Source organism: Monodon monoceros, unplaced genomic scaffold, assembly GCF_005190385.1.
Source record: "Monodon monoceros isolate NGI ecotype Baffin Bay Population unplaced genomic scaffold, NGI_Narwhal_1 Super_Scaffold_18, whole genome shotgun sequence".
Taxonomy (NCBI): Eukaryota; Metazoa; Chordata; class Mammalia; order Artiodactyla; family Monodontidae; genus Monodon; species Monodon monoceros.
This window is the reverse complement of record NW_021703774.1, coordinates 161,079,535-161,097,123: the sequence shown is the minus strand read 5'-3', so window position 1 is coordinate 161,097,123 and position 17,589 is coordinate 161,079,535. Positions and strand designations below refer to the sequence as shown.

Genomic DNA, 17,589 nt, shown 5'->3' with positions numbered 1-17,589 from the left:
TTGCCCCGGACTGGTAACCAGCTCCCCACCAGCTAGGGGCACCTCCAGCCACCTTCAGGGGATCCCAAAGCACAGGCCCAGGTACTCCCTGCCTCCCTCCTACCCATCCTAAGTGACTAGTGGGCACTCACCAACCCAGATGGGTAGCTCCCTGAATTACTCTACAGGGGGTCTCCCTCCAGGACACTTCACACAGCAGCTTGAGTATCACTTTAAAACACCAGGCAAATGGGGGTCTCCCTAAGCCATCCACACAAGCCTCCCCGAGCCACCAAGGCCCTGTGTGGTCTGCCTCCACACCCCATCACCACCCACCATGTTCCCTTTCTCACCACCCCACACCACCTCTCTGCTCCACAAACAGGCCAAGACTTCCCCGCTCCATTCTATTTGCTGTGCATCTGCCTGGCCCGACCCCCTCTTTCCTCCTGTGCTTCCTTCAGGCCTCAGCTCAAATGCCGCCCTCTCCTGACTGTACACCCGCTCTCTTTCCCTTTATCACATTTGGTCCTTTGTAACTCGGTGTCATCTGTGTGACACCCGGTTGGTGTCTTTCTCCCCCACCAGACCTTCAGCTCCTTGAGGGTGGGGGACCAGGACCGTCCATTCTCCAGCACAAGGCACATCCTGAGCACCCCAAAATATGTTTTTGGGTAAATGAATAAATATTGAGCAAGTGACTTAATTCCTTGAAATTTCAATCTTCATCTGTAAAAGAGGGACAATGATAGCGTTTTCACGAGGTTTAAAGAAGATGTGTATAAGACGGTGCCTGACACAAAGCGCTATCTGCAGCTGTTCTTATTAACCTCTGTGGTTGGCATTTAGGAGAATCTCACATTCCACAAGTGAACTTCGTTTGGGTGTCTGCCCTGAGCCAGGATTTCAGAGCACCATGGAGTTGGTCGCTGCCCGCCTACACCCCCCCACACCTCACACCACATTAGGAACAGCCTCTGGTGAGGTCACTGGCTCCCTGGAGGCTTCCTCGTCTAGGTGTGAGGCAGTGGGCGGAGGGCATCCTTCAGTAGATCTCAACGATGCCTTTGCTCTTCAGGCTTCGATTAAACAGGCTTAGATTCAGCCCTGAAGACACTCACTGCCTGGGATGGACTTGAGAAAAGGACACGGATGACACAGATTACTATAATGAAAGTTGAAAGCAATTCTTTTAATAAAAGTTCAGCGGAGGGAAACCTCAGGTCCAGGTGGGGCAATCAGGGATGTCTTCATGGAGGAAGCAGCATTTCCTCCAAGACTTAAAGTAGACATTGGGTTTGGACATTTGTGGAGACATTTTGGGTTAGAGGAGGGCCTTCCAAGAAGGAACAGCTTGAATAAAGGGCTGGAAGGCGAGAAAGAGTGGACCTCATAGAATCTGTAGTCCAGCTAGACTATGGAAAACGTGACAAGACCATTAAGAAATAGGGCTGGGGGGCTTCCCTGGCAGTCCAATGGTTAAGACTCCATGCTTCCACTTCAGGGGGCACAGGTTCAATCCCTGGTCGGGGAACTAAGATCTCACATGCCACACGGCCAGTGAGTGAGTGAGTGAATGAATAAATAAATAAGTGCTTTTGGATAAAAAAAGAAATAGGGCTGGAAGGGCATTATATCAGTCAGCTATTTCCAAAAATAATGCCATGTAACAAATGACTCCACAGTGAGTGGCAGGCAACAGTGAGCATTTATTTCTCGTTCATGTAGCTGCAGATAGGCTTGGGTTTGGTTTATCTAGGCTATGCTCAGCAGGTCCAGGTCTGCTCCACCTATCTGTCATCCTTCATGGACCTTCATGCCTATTTTAGACTTGCTCTTCTCCAGGTGAAAGGTGGACACACAGGAGGGCAAACCCCCCCCCCATGCAAGCTTATTTCAAACCTCTGTTCAAGTCACATCCACTAATCCCATTGGCAAGTCTCATGGCTAAGCCTAAAGTCAGAGCCAGTTTTAATTCCCTACCCACCATGAGGCCAAAGCAGGTTACATGGACAAGACCAAGGTTGATGGGACAGGGATGTTTACCCTTCCCATGGAAGTAGAGGGATAGTACTGGGCAATTATCTAATTTGCAGGTAGAAGCCAGAGTATGGAGGGACTCTGGGTCTGCCCTCAGGAGCTTCCCATAGCAGCAGTTGGATTTAGTGTCTCTTGGTGCGAGCAGCCAGGGCTCCGGCCTTTGCTCTTCTTCCCACTGAGGCAAGAAGTGTGTTAAAAATATCACAGTGGGCTTCCCTGGTGGCGCAGTGGTTGAGAGTCCGCCTGCCGATGCAGGGGACACGGGTTCGTGCCCTGGTCAGGGAGGATCCCGCATGCCGCAGAGTGGCTAGGCCCGTGGGCCATGGCCGCTGGGCCTGCGCGTCTGGAGCCTGTGCTCCGCAACGGGAGAGGCCACGGCAGTGAAAGGCCCGCGTGCCGGAAAAAAAAAAAAAAAAAAAAAATCACAGTGCCTGCCCAGCTTGGTCCCGACTTCCTGAGATGCCATACCTCCTGCCCGCCTAATCTGCAAGGGATCCTAGCTTTGCCTTCTTCTGCTGGAAATGAGCCTTATGGTAACAGACCCGTGCATTGAGCACCTACTCTGTGCTGGGTGTATCAAATTCTCTTGTACTGAGTGCCTGCTGAGAGCTCTTTGTATACATTCATCTGAACTGGGCACACCTTTCTGAAAAGGAGACCGCATTGTCCAATTTTTCTGAGGCCCAGAGATGTCAAGTCAGTTGCCCAAGATCACACAGCTGGGAAGGGATGAAGCTGGGATAACCAAACCCATAAGGTCAAATGGTCTGGAAGGTGGTGTCTGGTTACAGCTCTGCCCTGAGCTGCTGTGTGACTTTGGAGGATCCTGGGTACTAATTTCTCCATCTGCCTTTTCTTCTCTCAGAGATGCTCTGAGATAAAAGCACTTCAGAGCTTGCTATACAGCGCTGTTGCAGGGAATTTTTTTGAATACCAGTTTCCAGGTCAGACTGCACCCTCAGCTCTTCTTTAAAAACAAACAAAACGTTAACATTTTTAAACATACCTGGTTTTCCAACGAGGAACCCTGTCCGGTAGACTGCTTCAGTGAACCGTGTCAGGCCATTCGTCACAGTGAACCTCATCCAGCGCTCGACCACAGCAAACATTCTCCATCCGGCTGTGGCAGGAAAGCGTGGCATCTGTTTGGGAAGAGTGGAGGAAGCCATTAGTTCCACCAGGGCCCTGACGTCTGCAGCTGTCCATCTTATTCCTCTGACAGTGTTTTCCTTGGATAGCTGGCCACTGCTCTGAGTGATATGTTTTCTCCGAGGCCAAGAGGCCTTGTAAAGTGTTTGGAAATCCCTAAGAAAGCGCTGTGGGCATTTCCACCAGTCGTTTATTCATTCAACAGCCATTTGTTCTTGCTTTCTCAGTGCCTGGCCTGGGGATGGATGGTACGGCTCCTGGGAAGAGTCCGAGCCAGCCACTGCCCTTTGAGATTCACAGGCAAAGATGTACGGTGTAGTGCGAACAGTGCTATGACGGAGCACCTGCAGGCAGAGCAGGGCAGGCTTGCAGAGGAGGGAGTGGTCAGCTCTGCTTGTGGCTCTGGAACATCTGAGAGAAGACACAATGCTCTTGCATCAGCAGACACTGCAGGGTGTTTAGGGAGCTGCTAGTGGTCTGCTCTGGGTAGAGCATTGCATGCAAAGAGAGCAGGAGGGAGGTGAGACTAGAGAGGTTGCCAAGGCCTGGACCACAGGCACCCTGCATACTGTGCCCAGGACTTTGAACTTGGAGAACAGGAGGCTTTGAGGGCTTTTTTTAAGGGCAGTGACATGGTCAGACCTGATCACCTTTTATTAATCAGCCTCTAGTAAGAGCATTCTGTTGGCTTCCAAGAATAGTTTGTAAAAAATATCTTTAGTCCTTCTGGAGGCACCAAGAAACCTTTTTCTGGAAACACTCAGCCCCTCAACACAACTTTATGTGATCCAGGAAATAACCATCATGGAAAGATTCAGGGAAAGTATTCCTATTGGAAAACAAACAAACAGATAACCCAGACCTGATAAAAATGGAGAGGTCCTAATCCCTAAAAAGATTTTATGCAGCCAGAAGACCTGATGTGGTTTTAAACAATGTACTTTGGGGTAGTGGGGATATCACTTTAATTCATCTTCATAGAAACCCATGTGGCAGAACATTCCAGCTGCTACTGCTGCTTAACAAATTACTCCAAAACTTACTGGCTTAAAACAATTATTTTATTATGCTCACAGATCCAGGGGGCTAGGAATTCAGAAAGGTCACAGTGGGGACAGCTTCTCTGCCAGGATATATGGGCCCTTACCTGGGAAGGCTTGAAGGCTGAGGGTGACTTGACAGCTGGAAACTTCTGGAAGCTTTTTCATTCACATGTCTGGAATTGTTGCAGACTGTTGGCTGGAACCGCAAATGGGTTATCAGTCAGAAAACATACGTATGGCTTCTCCATCTATTCTCTCCTTGTGGGCTACCTTGGGCTTCCTCACAGTATGGCGGCTGGTCCCAAGAGCCAGCATTCCAAGAGATAGGAAGTAGAAACTGCCTGTTTCTTAAGGTCTGGGCCTGGGAACTAGCAAATCATCCATTTTGCTTTATTTTGTTATTCCAGGTAGTCACAAATTTCCACCCAGGTTCAAGGAGAGGAGTGTGGAAAGAGGTCCTCTTGTGGGATGGGATATCCTGCGGCATCCGTCTTTGGGAACTGTGACCTGCCCCACAGCCATATTGGTTTCTTTGGAAGCTGAGAAAAACATTTGTGTTGTTTTCTTTACAGATTAAGAAAAGTCTCTGTGGATTATATCCTCAAATTAAATGCAACCATTAGTATTTGGCTCTGGGGATACTGTGGTAATAGGCTACGCCTTGGGTGATTTTTGTTTCTATCTAAACATTCTTCCTGGAGCTTATGTTTTCCAGCCTGACCCATTTCTCTTTGCTAATATAATGTCACATGAAAACCTCATCATCATTAATATGGCAGAGTCAGGAGAGGGGATACAAACCACAGTCCAGCAGGGCAGGGTGGTTCCTGGCCAGGCAGCCCCCAGGGGAGGAGGTTATAAGAGCCTGGGGTCCATTCCCTTGTAGAGCCCGACACGCGTGACAGATAGCTCTGTGCAGGGCACTGGTGTGGACACACTCAGCCACCCTGGCCGATGCGGCCACAGCCTGCTGGGAGGGTCTCCTCTGTCTATTGGCACCAGCCCCTAGAGCAGACAGTTGAGCTGCCCTGGTGACCTGGGTGGTCACGGAAGATACCCGGGCAGTAGGCTCAGTCTGTTCAACTGACACGTTGACCTTTAATGCCTCTGGGTGCCAGACTATAGCCAGGCACTGAGAGATATGAATGAGCCACGGTCCCCTCGAAGCCTTCCCTGCCCAGGAGGAGGGGGCCCTTTATTCCCAAATACTTGTCGTGTACCTGTGATGGGCAGGAAAGTGTTCTAGGCAGTGGAGGGCAGCAGTGCACAAAACAGAGCTCTCCCCACCAGGAGTTTTATGCTCCATCAGGAAGACAGTAAATAGGGAAGCAGACCCACGTGTAACGTTGCTAGGAATAAAGGCACTGGGGAAAAATAAAGAGGGAACAGGAAGAGCGATGGGGGTGCTATTTCAGCAGAGCGATCGCAAGTGCCAAGGCCAAGACTCTAAGGCTTGGAGGGCGCCAGCAGCCGCAAGGAACTGGAGTGGAGGGAGAGAAGCCAGGCAGGGAGAGGAGGCCAGGGCCAGGTCACAGCCTCCGAGGCAAGGGGGAGCCCTGGGAGGGTTTTGAGCAGAGGAACGGCATGATAGGACTTGCATTTCTGAAGGCAGTAGCCCAGAGGAGGTGAGGAGTGAGTGGCGGCTGGAACCCTTGTGAAAACAGAGCCGCCAGGATTTGCTGTGGGACCAGATGTGGGGGCGAGAGACGCAAAGTCAAGGGCTTGGGGCCACAGCTCTTGGGAGGAGGGGGCTGGCATTCACCGAGGTGGGAAGACTGTGGGAGGGGCAGGTTTGGAGGGAGGCGCAGGATTTGCTTTCAGACGAGTTAAAGGTGAGATGTGTGTGGACCTCGGAAATGTGAGTAAGGAGTTATTGGAGAGCGAGTCTGGGCTCCCGAGGTCAAGGTCCTGGCTGGAAATTTAAATCTGGGAACCATCAGCATGTGGATGGTATTTAAGCTGTGAGACCAGATTGAATCACTAAAGGAAGGAAGGTGGACAGAGAAGAGGCCCAAGGATGGAGCCCCAGGCACCCCGGTCTTTAGAGGCCTGGTGATGAGGAAGAATCAGCAAGTGAGACTGGGAAGGAGCAACCACAGGGTGAAAAGGAGAAGCACGAGGAAGAGCGGCATCCTGAAGGCAGATCCAGTGAGCGGGGTGCCAAGGTGTTGGTGCAGGTGCCCGAGACGGGCCAGCTGGTCTCCTGCCCTCCAGCCTGCCCACCCCCACTGGCAGCCGTCTCTCGAGCGTGGAGACAACTCTGCTGCAGACTGCGCCCCTGCTATTTCGGAGGACGGGGCAGTAAATTGACGAACCCTTTAGAGTGATGAGAAAGGAGCACGTGTCGTGGCGATGGGGGTACACGGAGTACAGGCATGGAAGGTGGACCCTGAAGGGCTGGGGAAGACTTCTCGGGGAGGGTGAGACTTCATGCAGGCTGTGGGGTGAGGATCACAGTGGCTTCCTGGGTGAGGAGGCACTGGGCAGGCTCTGGACCCCTCATGAGCAGGTGGAATGGGGAAGGCAACTCCTAGCAAAGTTTGTAGAAGAGTCGCAAAAGTCGGGGAGTGTACTGAATCTGCAGGGAATAGGGAGGGGCCCATTAGGGTTGGGAGCTCTGGCCTTTGGGGCTGCTTGGAGACAAGGCAGGGAAGGGGTGTGAGAGAAGCATGAGCCTCAAGGATCTCATGGTCTAGTTAGGGGGCGAGACAGAGCCCCACAGTGCAGGGCGGGAATGGAGGGTGCCTGAGTCAGAAGCCCAAGAAAGTGCTTCGGGAGCTCTCTGGGCGGGAGGAGGTTGTCTGGGTGCAATCAGGGAAGGCTGCCAGTGGGAGGTGACCTTGAAGAAGGTGTAGGCTTTGCCCAGAGGCACATTTCTGTGCCTCTTGTCAGAAGAGACCACACATGCAAAGGTAGGAAGGCCAGAGGATGCAGCCTGTGTCCAGGAAGCAGAGCTTGATGCGAGATATTAGCCAGATCCTTTGGATTCAGACCCAAAAGACTTTACGCGCGCGCGCACACACACGCACACACGCACAACTCTTTATTGTATGGTTGTACTGTGAAGCCACTGCAGGTTCCTGAGCTGGGGATGGACACAGTGGATCTGGTTTTCGGGAGACAGATCAGGTGACAAGATACAGGGTGAATCAGAGGGGAAGGAAGGGGTCCAGGAGGTAGGTAGACCCTTTTGGAAAAAGGTGTACACCCAGGTCAGGGGTGGGAAGCAGCAGACACAGGTGGGACCCATATGACACTTTTCCTTTAAGTTGGGTCAAGGCTCTCGCAAGCCGCGTCTTGTGCCTGCACTGCCCAACAGGGTGGTGAGAGGCCAGTAATACAGGAGTGTCACAAGGCCTCGGTGACCCCAGAAGACTTTGTGGCGGGGCTGCCCAGGGCCAGCTGGGGACAAGGAGGGCCACACTTCTGTTTGTGGGGACCAGCTCATGTGTACCCAACGTCATGCCAACTCCTTTCCATCCACCCCCCCACTTAACCCTCCCAGCAGCCTTACGAGGTTGGTCCTACTGTAATCTCCATTTTTTCAGATGAGAAAAATGAGGCTCAGTGAGGTACGGTGACTTGCCCTGCACATAGCTAATACATAGTGGAGCCAGGATTTGAACCCACATCTCCCTGGCCAGGCCAGTGTTTCAAGGTGAGCTAAGGGACCCCAGCAATAAGAACAATGAACTGATTTGTCAAGCACTTACACCGTGCCAGGCATGTACAGATGTCTTTATCAGGTGTCTTTAGGCTGGGCAGTATATGATACCTTTGTCCCAGCTCAGGAACCTTCAGTGGCTCCTCAGTACCCCAGCCCAGTGGTCTTCACCTCATTTTACAGATGAGAACTTTGACACTTAGAGCAGATGGGTTGCTGGCCCAGGCTGGGATGTGAACCCAGAGCTGTGTTCTTTTAACAGAAGAACACAGGAAGGGGAGCCAGCAGGGGCCTTTGTGAACAGCAACAGTTCAGAGCTAGAGCCGGGAGGGTGGGCCGCCCAGGAGAGTGGGCCGCCCAGGCCCAGGGAAGCTTCCAAGCTGGCCACCTGACTCTTTGTGCCCCACTGGCTCTTTACATACAAGTTGTGGGCCTGCTGACTGAATAGGCAGCTGTCTTTTTCCCTGGGGAGCTGCCCCAGGTCGGCTGTGGGTGCAGATAGAGTTGAATTCGGGATAGGGCCTTCTCTCCTGCCCGGCCTGGCCGCCAGGTAACCTCTGGCCTGAAACGGAAAGCTTTCCAGTAAGTGCCTTGCTGGCCTGCAGCCCAGCTGTGTGGTAGGTGGGAGCGGAGAGGCAGGAGGACTTGGACACCCGAGAGCAGGGGCAGAACCTTGCCAACAAATCTTTTAGCGAGTTGCCTCCTCAGCCGGCTGCCTCGGGAGTGTTCGGGAAGGACAGCTGGTCACGAGGAGCCCTGGCTGCCCTCCCAGCCCAGCCAAGGCCCTGGGGCCTCGGGACTCAGGGTTGGCCCAGGAGACGGAGGGCCTGTGGGGTGAAAACACCAGGCAGCCCGGGGCAGGATCCAGAAATCGGGTACTCTGGGCCGCCTCTCCCTTGACCTTGAAGGACACACAGCTTGGGCTTCTCTTCTCTTCACGCGTCAGAGCAGGCTCCTGCCCCCGCAGGGGAGGGGGACTTAGCAAGCAGATCCGAACTTGTTTTCCCAGGAAATTGAGAGGCCCTCTTGTGGAAAACACACTACACGTGGCCCGGCCTGGGGCTCCATTCCTCCCTTGGGCTAATCTTGGGCGGGACCTCTCTGGGGTCCTCATCTATGAAATCTAGGGGTGAGGCAGCCGCATCTCAAAAATCCCTCCAGGGCCTTAAGAAGTCAGGTGTGAGGCCCTGTGGTTAACAGGGAGGGACCCTGGCATCAGAGCCAGGAGTGTGGACCCCAGACCTGTGCCCTTTGGCCTGGGCATGTCTCAGTCCCTCTCTGGTCATGTGTGGCCCATCTGGGTCCCAAGGCCTGAGCACCTCAGGAGGGTAAAGAGTTGCCACGAACCGTGCTCAGCCTTGGACACCTACAGGGGAAGCAGCCAGGATAAACCAGAAAAAGACCAACTTGGTTTGGCTTTGAGTGTTTTCCTACTAATCCTTAAGTGTAGGAGGGGTTGACATTCTGGAAATTCACTTCAACTCAAAAGCCGAAGCCGTCCCAGGACACATGTCTCTGGATTGGGAAACGCCTGCATCCCCCAGCCCTCCCCTTCCTCCACTCTTCCTTGCAAACCCTCCCTTCTGGAAATGTGTCTTTAACCTCCAGACTTAACTTTTTCTCAACTTCTCCCGGATCTCCCTCCCATCCTTTTCCAAGCCGTGCCCTTTATCTGACCTTGCCCAGCCTAGAGAGGTGGTTAAGTGTTTGAGTTTCACAAGGATTCTCTGCCTGCGAAGTCAACACAAGTGAGCAGTTAAGGAAGCACTAATTAAGGAGATTAGACGCTAGCTCTGAATGCAGGAGTGCCCGCAAAGCCGTACTTCAGACTCAAGTGGGGCTCAGCACCTGTCAGGGAGCTCTAGTGTCCGCTGGGGGAAGGTGGAGACTGTGAGTCTCAGTGCTTTGAGCCTCTGCAAGGAGGACATGGAAGGAACAATTACTCCTCTGAAGTTACCCTCTAGTCCCGAAAGGAAACTGCTGCTGCCTGCAATGACTAAAGTTGTAAGGAGTTGATGGGAGGCCACCATCTCTTCCAGGAAGCCCCCCAGATGGCCCCAGGCACATCTCTTTCTCCCTCATTTCTTCCTTTACCATCCTCTAGAAGGCAGGCTCTGGTTGTCCCATGTGGGAGGTTCTTCCTCATCGCTCTGCTGTCCAGTCTGTGATGTGGAAAACTGCACAGTTTTCTCAGCCTTTACTCCCAGGACAAGAGTCTAAGGCCCCAGTGGCAGGGGCCAGGCCTCAAAGCTCACGCTTTGTGTACCCACTGGCCTAGAGCAAGAGTGGCCACGGAATCTTTGGTTTGTGCATTTGTTTAGTTTCTTTGTCCAAACTGTCTTTCCTTTTTTTTTTTTAAACAGAAATAAATTTCTGGTTATAAAAATAATCCATGGGGCTTCCCTGGTGGCGCAGTGGTTGAGAGTCCGCCTGCCGATGCAGGGGACACGGGTTCGTGCCCCGGTCCGGGAAGATCCCACGTGCTGCAGAGCGGCTGGGCCCGTGAGCCATGGCCGCTGAGCCTGCGCATCCGGAGGCTGTGCTCCACAACGGGAGAGGCCACAACAGTGAGAGGCCCATGTACCGCAAAAAAAAAAAAAAAAAAATCCATGAGCTGAAGAAATCAAAAAGCACCTGTAATCCCAGCACTCAGCAATAACCACTGAATCACTTCCTGCCAGACTTGATTCTGTTCAGGCTCATCCACATTGGCAAACAGTAAAGAAATTATATTGTGCTTTTTTTTTTTTTTGCAATCTACTTTTTTTTACCTTAACAGATCCCATGCGTATCTCCCCAACTAACATAGGTCTTTCTCAGTTGTGTGAATGTCTGCATAGTGTCCTGTTTTATACATGAGCCACAATTTGTATAACTACTCTCCTATTATTGGACTTGGAGGGTTTTTTCCCAACTTTTACCTATTATATATGATACGGCAATAAATACCTTCCTGGGTAAATATTTATGAACATCTTTTTGTTCTTAGAATAAAATAAAGAATGGCATTGAAGCGTCAGCGGACTGGCACATTTGTTAAGATTTTGTGGGCCAAATGCCGGTTCACCCGCCCACCCGCCACCCCCAGCATGACAGAGAAGTGGTGGGCGCCCAGCTGGCCCTGATGGTTGACTTGCTGGCAGACGTAAGAGTGGACCAAGGTCTGGGAAGCAGCTCATCCCTTGAACTCAGTCTCTCCAACCGCCCCCCCCCCCCCCCCCCCCCCCCCCCTCCCTGCTGCCCTGAGGAAGAAGCAGCCCATGGAGGGACTCTGGGTCCTGGACGTGCCTTCAAAGGCTGGTGGCCCTGGAGTCTCCCTGGATCGTGCCTGGGAGCCTGCCCAGGCATTTCGAGGAGGCCCGGGGAATGGTGGCTTGTGTGACTGGGGTGGAAAGGACGAGATTGACCCATCCTCTGTGCCTGCAGGAGGCCTCAGTGGGGCAACGGTCATTGATTCCCTCGACACCCTCTACCTCATGGAGCTGAAGGAGGAGTTCCAGGAGGCCAAGGCCTGGGTGGAAGAGAGCTTCCACCTGAACGTGGTGAGTCAAAGACCTCCGGGGTATTAGAGCCAGAAGGGGCCCGAGAGGTCAGTGACCTGCTCCTCCCAGGCTGCCCAGCAGAGCATTCTTGGAAGCAGGGTTCCATGCACCCTGTGCCAAGGCCCCTCTCCTCAGACCAGCCTTGAGGTGGGGGATGTCCCCCCAGCCCTGGCCGGCCCATGAGTATTTACCAGCCGGAACTCCCTGGGGTGGAAGACAGCCATTCTTGCCCTCCCTAGGGTGCCAGGCACATTGCTCCCACCCAGGAAGCCCCTTCTGGGACTGACTCTGTCAGAACAGCAGCAACAGGGGAAGCGACTCTGGGAAGGGAGAAGTGTTTATCTGTTTGGAGCTGCCCTAACCTAGAGGTCCCCATCCACCCCCGTGCTGCCCTCTTGAGAGTGAGAGGGGCAGGGGGAGCTGTCCGGCTTGAGGCCATGACCAGGCTTGGGGCCCTCTTGGTTTCTACCCTTGCAGGCATCCCTGGTCAGGGACCAGGGCCTTGGGGCCGGGATGCACATGTATATGGATGGTACAAAAGCCTTAAATACCAGATGCCTCTCCCACTGATCTCTCAGCCCAGACTAAAGTAACAGATCCATCCTGGAGGTCTCAGCTCCCCACAGGGAGAGGCTGTTTAGGTGGTTTGGGGGAGCGAGACATGGAGACAGATGGGTAGGGGGAAGGGTCACATCAAAACACACTGTCCGGCTCCATCTGGGGCTCCACAAGTGACAGATCCTGCTATGAACCGGGACAGCTCCTGGCAGAATGGAGGCCTCTGCTCCTGGAGAGGCCCATGTCAGAGCAGAGCAGGGCAGAGAGACAAAGTGGGGAAAGTCCGGGAAGGCAACGCTACAGGAGAGCCTCTGGCTCAGCTCGCAGCCTGGGAAAAGTCATTTAACCTTCCTGGGCCTTACTTTCCCAACCGAAAGATGGTACAATGATAGTGCCTAGTTCACAGGCTTGTGAGGACTGACCACCACGGAGGGCTGTAAAAAGCATTTTATGACACTATAAAGTCCAATACAGATAAAGCGGTGCCATCATCACTGTGATGACTTTGAGGCTTGTTATGACTTCTAGTCTGTGTGAGGCGAGGAAGTTCAGAATCCTCCCATTTCCTACGGTATCAGAGGCAGGAGAAGGAAGGAGTGTCTCCATAGCCCACCTTGACCCCTCCGCAGATGGTGGGTAGAGAGCGGGCCTCAGGCAGCTGCCTGAGGAGCCAGGTGGTGGCAGGGCTGGGCAAGCCTAGGGACATTCACACAGGCTGGGACAGATTGGGAGTGTCCCTGGAACAAAGCAAGATGGGGTCTCTCCACCTCTCTGAGCCTGGGCTTTCTCACCTGAAAAGTGGGAATGATGCCTTCACCAAGGACTGTAAGGCAAAAGAGACCGGCTGTGCAAGTGTTCTGTTAATGGAAAAGCTCTCCCAGATAAAAAGATGACCACTGCTGTCATCGGTAACAAAAGACCGTGACGTGGGAAGTATGCCAAGGGGAGCCCTTGCGGGGCGGGGGGTTTATAACAGGCACCTTTATGAAGCCATGCCCAGCACTGGGAAGGCACTGGGCAGGCATCTCACCTGCCCCACTCAGGATCTCATATCCACCCTGCTCGGGATGAAGAAACTCAGGCAGGGAAAAGCTAAATATCTTGCCCGAAGTTCGAAAGCCAAGTGAGTGACTCAGGTGGGATTTTAACCCAGATCTGGTCCTCGGCATGATGCCTCAGTACCTCTGCTTTGCAGCCCACACTTCAGAAAGAAAACAACAGTGATTAAGGCAAGTGTGGGTGTGCCCTGAGGGCTACAGAGCTGAGGCTGAGAAAGTGCTGGTTGCCTACTAGAATCTGCCTGGCACCCCTCCTTTCTGCCTCAGAACCTCCTGTGAGAACCTTCCACCTGCCCTGTCACCCCAAAGAAGGACCACACCGTCCTCCTGCTAAGCCAGGGGGCTCTCTCGGGGTGGAGGGGGCCAGACAGGAGGAGGATTTGCCTCTCCTCAGGCTAAGCTTCAGCCAGCAGCTCCCCACACAAGTTCCTGAGCTCCTTGGAGAGCAGCCAGGCCTAACTTTGCTCCGATGGCCTCCAGCAAAGGCTGGGGAAGGAAGCCAAGCCCAGTGTTTATTTGGAACTCTGTAAATGTTCAGTAGCTGCCCGCCAGGCAGGTGCTGATCCCTCTCACCTTTTGCTCTGAAAACCACCACGAAAGGTAGCCTGGCCCGCTGGGCAAGGGCTTGGAGCCCCGCACAGGTGTGGCCAGGTCAGTGGCGCAGGGGCAGTGGCAGGTGTGACCTGTCTCAAGGGCCTGGCTGCCTCAGAAAGCCCTGTGGGCGTCTCACAAATGTCCCCACTGCCCCCACTGTCTTTCTGCCCCGCAGAGTGGAGAAGCATCCTTGTTCGAAGTGAACATCCGGTACATCGGAGGACTTCTCTCGGCCTTCTACCTGACGGGAGAGGAGGTAAGTTGGCCTTTCAGAGCCCCTGGACCATCCAGGCTGGAAAGGGCTCAGGAGAACATCCCACCCCCTCATTTTACCAATGAGGAAACAGGGATTCGAGGGGATCTGAATCCCATCTCCATGGTGCCACCCACAGATTCTTCCTTCAATTTTGCTGCCCAGTTGCTAGTAAATTCTCCAAGGGCAGCAGTTGGGGCTGCCCACCATCCTCACAGCTCCCCATAGGGCACCTGCGATATCTGTGCTCCATCCAGGCTTGTGCTGCTGCTGGACTGGTTTTCCCACGTGTTGGTTCTCAGGACTGATAAAGCCAAGACCGTTGTTTCACCATTTCCTCCTCGAGCCCTTTGGCCTTGGCCTGCTCCACAGCCATCCCCTTGCCCTCTGCTCCTGGGCCAGACACCAGCCAAACTCCAGCTCCAGGTCTCAAGGGGGCGACCGGGGAGGTGGGCAGCCACTGCCGGCCACTCAGCCCAGGCGAACCGCGTTGGCTTCCAGAAGAAGGGCCGTGAAGGGCGGCGAGAATGCAGAGCCCTGGGCACAGAGTCAGAAAACCTGCGTCTCATCCCTACGCGGCACCTGCCTGTGGCCTTGAGCAAGTCCCTTCTCCCGCCCCTAGACCTCATACCTTCCCCACAGTGGGGTGGTCCTAACCCCCAGGGGTCAGAGAGCTCTTGTGAAATGGGACGAGTGGGAAAGGGTTTGGCCCCAGGGCTGAAGGGCTCCAAAGCCCATGTCCTCAGCACTGCAAGGAATCCTGAGAACACAGAAATGGGAGACTTCATCCCTTGTGAGCGCCTGGGAAAGCACAGCCTGAGGATCTGGGGGGAGGCTGGCAGAATCCCCAGCGCATGGGGCACCCGTCAGTTGTGTGGCCCCTACGCAGAGCGGCTGCACTGCTCGGCACAGCCGCAGCTCTGTCCGCTTGGAGACATAATTATCCTGCCCCCTGCTGGTGGGGAGCCTCTGCCGCTGCTGTCAGAGAAAGCCCTGCCGCTTCCCTTCCAGCAAGTGGCGCGGGCGGGCGGAGGCCACGCGGGCGGAGGCAGCGGGCGGCGAGCACTTGATCTCTCCGGCCGCTCGGGGCCCCTCTCCATCAAGCCTAATCTCCTCAGCAGAGATTACCGCTTGTACCAATTTGTCCCCAAAAGATTGTCCATGGGAAACCTCCGCGCCACCCAAGGCCTGAATTTCATTTGAAAACCCCAGGACAGGAAAATGATGTGCAGAAAAAGGCGCCGTGCTCTGCACGGGCACCGCCCAGCCTCCCGTCCAGGATGGGGGTGGAGCCGTGCAGCTCAGGGCTCACAGGGGTGGGTGTGGGGCCAGCGATTTCTGGGGGGCAGACCAGGCAGTGGGGTGTGGTAGGAGTACCTGTGTCCAGAAGGCCCAGGGGGAGCCCGAGTGGCTCAGAACCCCTGGGCAGGCAGGCTTCCGGGTTATGGGCGCAGCCCTGTCCTCCAGCCACGCCTCCCTGACCCCTCCGTGCCCAAAACCTCCCCGCGCAGAGACCGGCGTACATGCAGCTGCGGAGACTGAGATTTAGGAAAGGGAGCCAGTGCGGGTCGCACAGGCTCCTGTGTCTTTCCACCGTGGGTCTGGGTTCTAGACCTTGTTCAGCCTGGCCCAGCATCACTGCTTATCACCAGGACTCGGCCACACCAGACTGAGGCCTCCATCCTCTCTCCATCCTCCATCTCGCATACAGGGGTTGCCTGTGGAGTGGGTCTTTCCCATGGTGTTTGTGGAATGAACGGTGAAGGAGATCCCACACCCCTTCCTGGGCTGAGGCCTTTCTTGCTTCAGAGGAAACCTGCAGGAGGTGGATCCCCTGCTGGGTAGGGCGGGAGGTGGGGGGTCCCACAGAGACTCCGCTTCCACGAGAATAACAGGAACAACCACAGGTGACATTTGCAAAGCACTTTACAGTTTTTATAGCATATTCATTTATGTACATCCTCTCATCTGATTTCTAGAAGACCCTTTTGAAGAAGCCAGGGCACACGTCACTGTTCCTTTGTGCAGATGAGGCTCAGAGACAGTACCTGGCTCACGCAGGGTCACACAGCTGCTAAGTGGGGAGATCTGAACCTGGGCTCTGACTCCCAGTCAAGAGCCCTTTCCACTCTCAGGATGTAATTTTTGCTGGTGGCCACCGCCCATTGCGTGCCATGGCTGTCTGAGGCCATCTCTCTCTGTGTTGGTGAGGTGGCTTGGTGTCCTGGAAAAGAGCCACTTAATAGCTCCATAACCTTGGACAACTTGCTTCTCTGAGACTCAGTTTTGTTTTCCTCAAAGTGGGTCAACACCTTCCCCACAAGCCTGTTGCAAGGATCAAAAGTGACGTAGATAAGACACATCATTTCCAAATGATAAGGAGGACAGGTATTCTGTTCCGCATGGTACCACTCCTGTCCAGTCACACCTGCAGCATCCTCCCTGGGATGGTTGAGGCTCTGCCATGCCAGCCTGCATCAGGGCCTTCCAAAGAAGGAGACGTGGTTTGCTGGCAGAGAGGAGCATTTCAGAGGCGTTAGCTTGGCGTCCTCAGGCAGAGGGCAGCCTGGAGCCCCAGCCTTGGGTCAGGTTCCCGTGGGTTCCTGCGTTCCTTCGTGCCTCTGTGCTCAGCCTCCCCGGGGGGCAGATGAAGAGATCAGGACCTTCAAACGAGAGCCCCTTGTTGTTGCTAAACCAGTGGCTTCTGGGGTGACTCGAGGCTTTGGAATTTGAATTCTAGACAAGCTCCCTCAGGATTCTGCTGTGGCTGCCCCAGTGCCCACTTCTAGGACCCACTGTCACACTGGACGTTATCATCCTCTGTCACCCATCACTACCAGGCCCCAGGTGCAATTCTTCCCTCTCCCTCCCACCCTCCCTCCTTCCTAAACAAGAACTACACCCGCCCCACAGAGGCCTCTAATCCACAGCCCAGGTAGTGTTCACAAACTCCTCCCCACTGCGGTCCCCAAACGGCTGCCTCAGAACCTTTAAATTGCACATGTTAGAAGGAGAGACCTCAAGAAGGCTTCACTTTGCAACAACACGCAGGCAGTCAGCACACTGAGTCTCCCTGGAGCCCCAGAAGTGAAAGGAAACGCTTGTTGTCCCATCAGGAGTGGTTGCTTAGGGACTTGCTTCTCAGCTTTTCAAAAATAAATAATGTTACTGTGGGTTTGCTTTTTTTTTTTTTTTCCTTTTTTGCGGTACGTGGGCCTCTCACTGTTGTGGCCTCTCCTGTTGCGGAGCACAGGCTCCGGACATGCAGGCTCAGCGGCCATGGCTCACGGGCCCAGCCGCTCCGCGGCATGTGGGATCCTCCCAGACCGGGGCACGAACCCTTGTCCCCTGCATCGGCAGGCGGACTCTCAACCACTGCGCCACCAGGGAAGCCCTGTGGGTTTGCTTTAATTGTAAGAATAGCACAGAAAATAAAGTTAAGCCAAAAGAAGAAAATAAAAATCCCCCACGAGCCTAGTCCTCTGAGAAGACCGTGGTTAATAGTTCAGTGTCTTCCCAACCTTTCCTCAGGTATCCATTTGTATATAATTTTACAAAAGTTGAATTACACCATTGTGAAATTTTTTCTCTTAATAGATTATAAACCGTTTTTTGCTATGAAATAAACTTCTCCAACATCACTTCGGTGGCTGCATGGTATTCCATTGCATGGATAAGCCACCATTTCACCACTTCCCTGTGGCTTGAT

At 53.9% G+C, this 17,589-nt stretch overlaps 1 protein-coding gene across 1 annotated transcript in view; it reads left to right on the top strand.

Moving 5' to 3' along the window:
• Window positions 1–17,589, top strand: part of MAN1C1 (mannosidase alpha class 1C member 1) — a 131,941-nt gene that overhangs the window by 87,010 nt on the left and 27,342 nt on the right. The window contains exons 3-4 of the mRNA XM_029230604.1: window positions 11,302–11,417; window positions 13,803–13,883. Coding sequence (XP_029086437.1) covers window positions 11,302–11,417; window positions 13,803–13,883 — 197 coding nt within the window. The remainder of the gene's footprint in view (window positions 1–11,301; window positions 11,418–13,802; window positions 13,884–17,589) is intronic.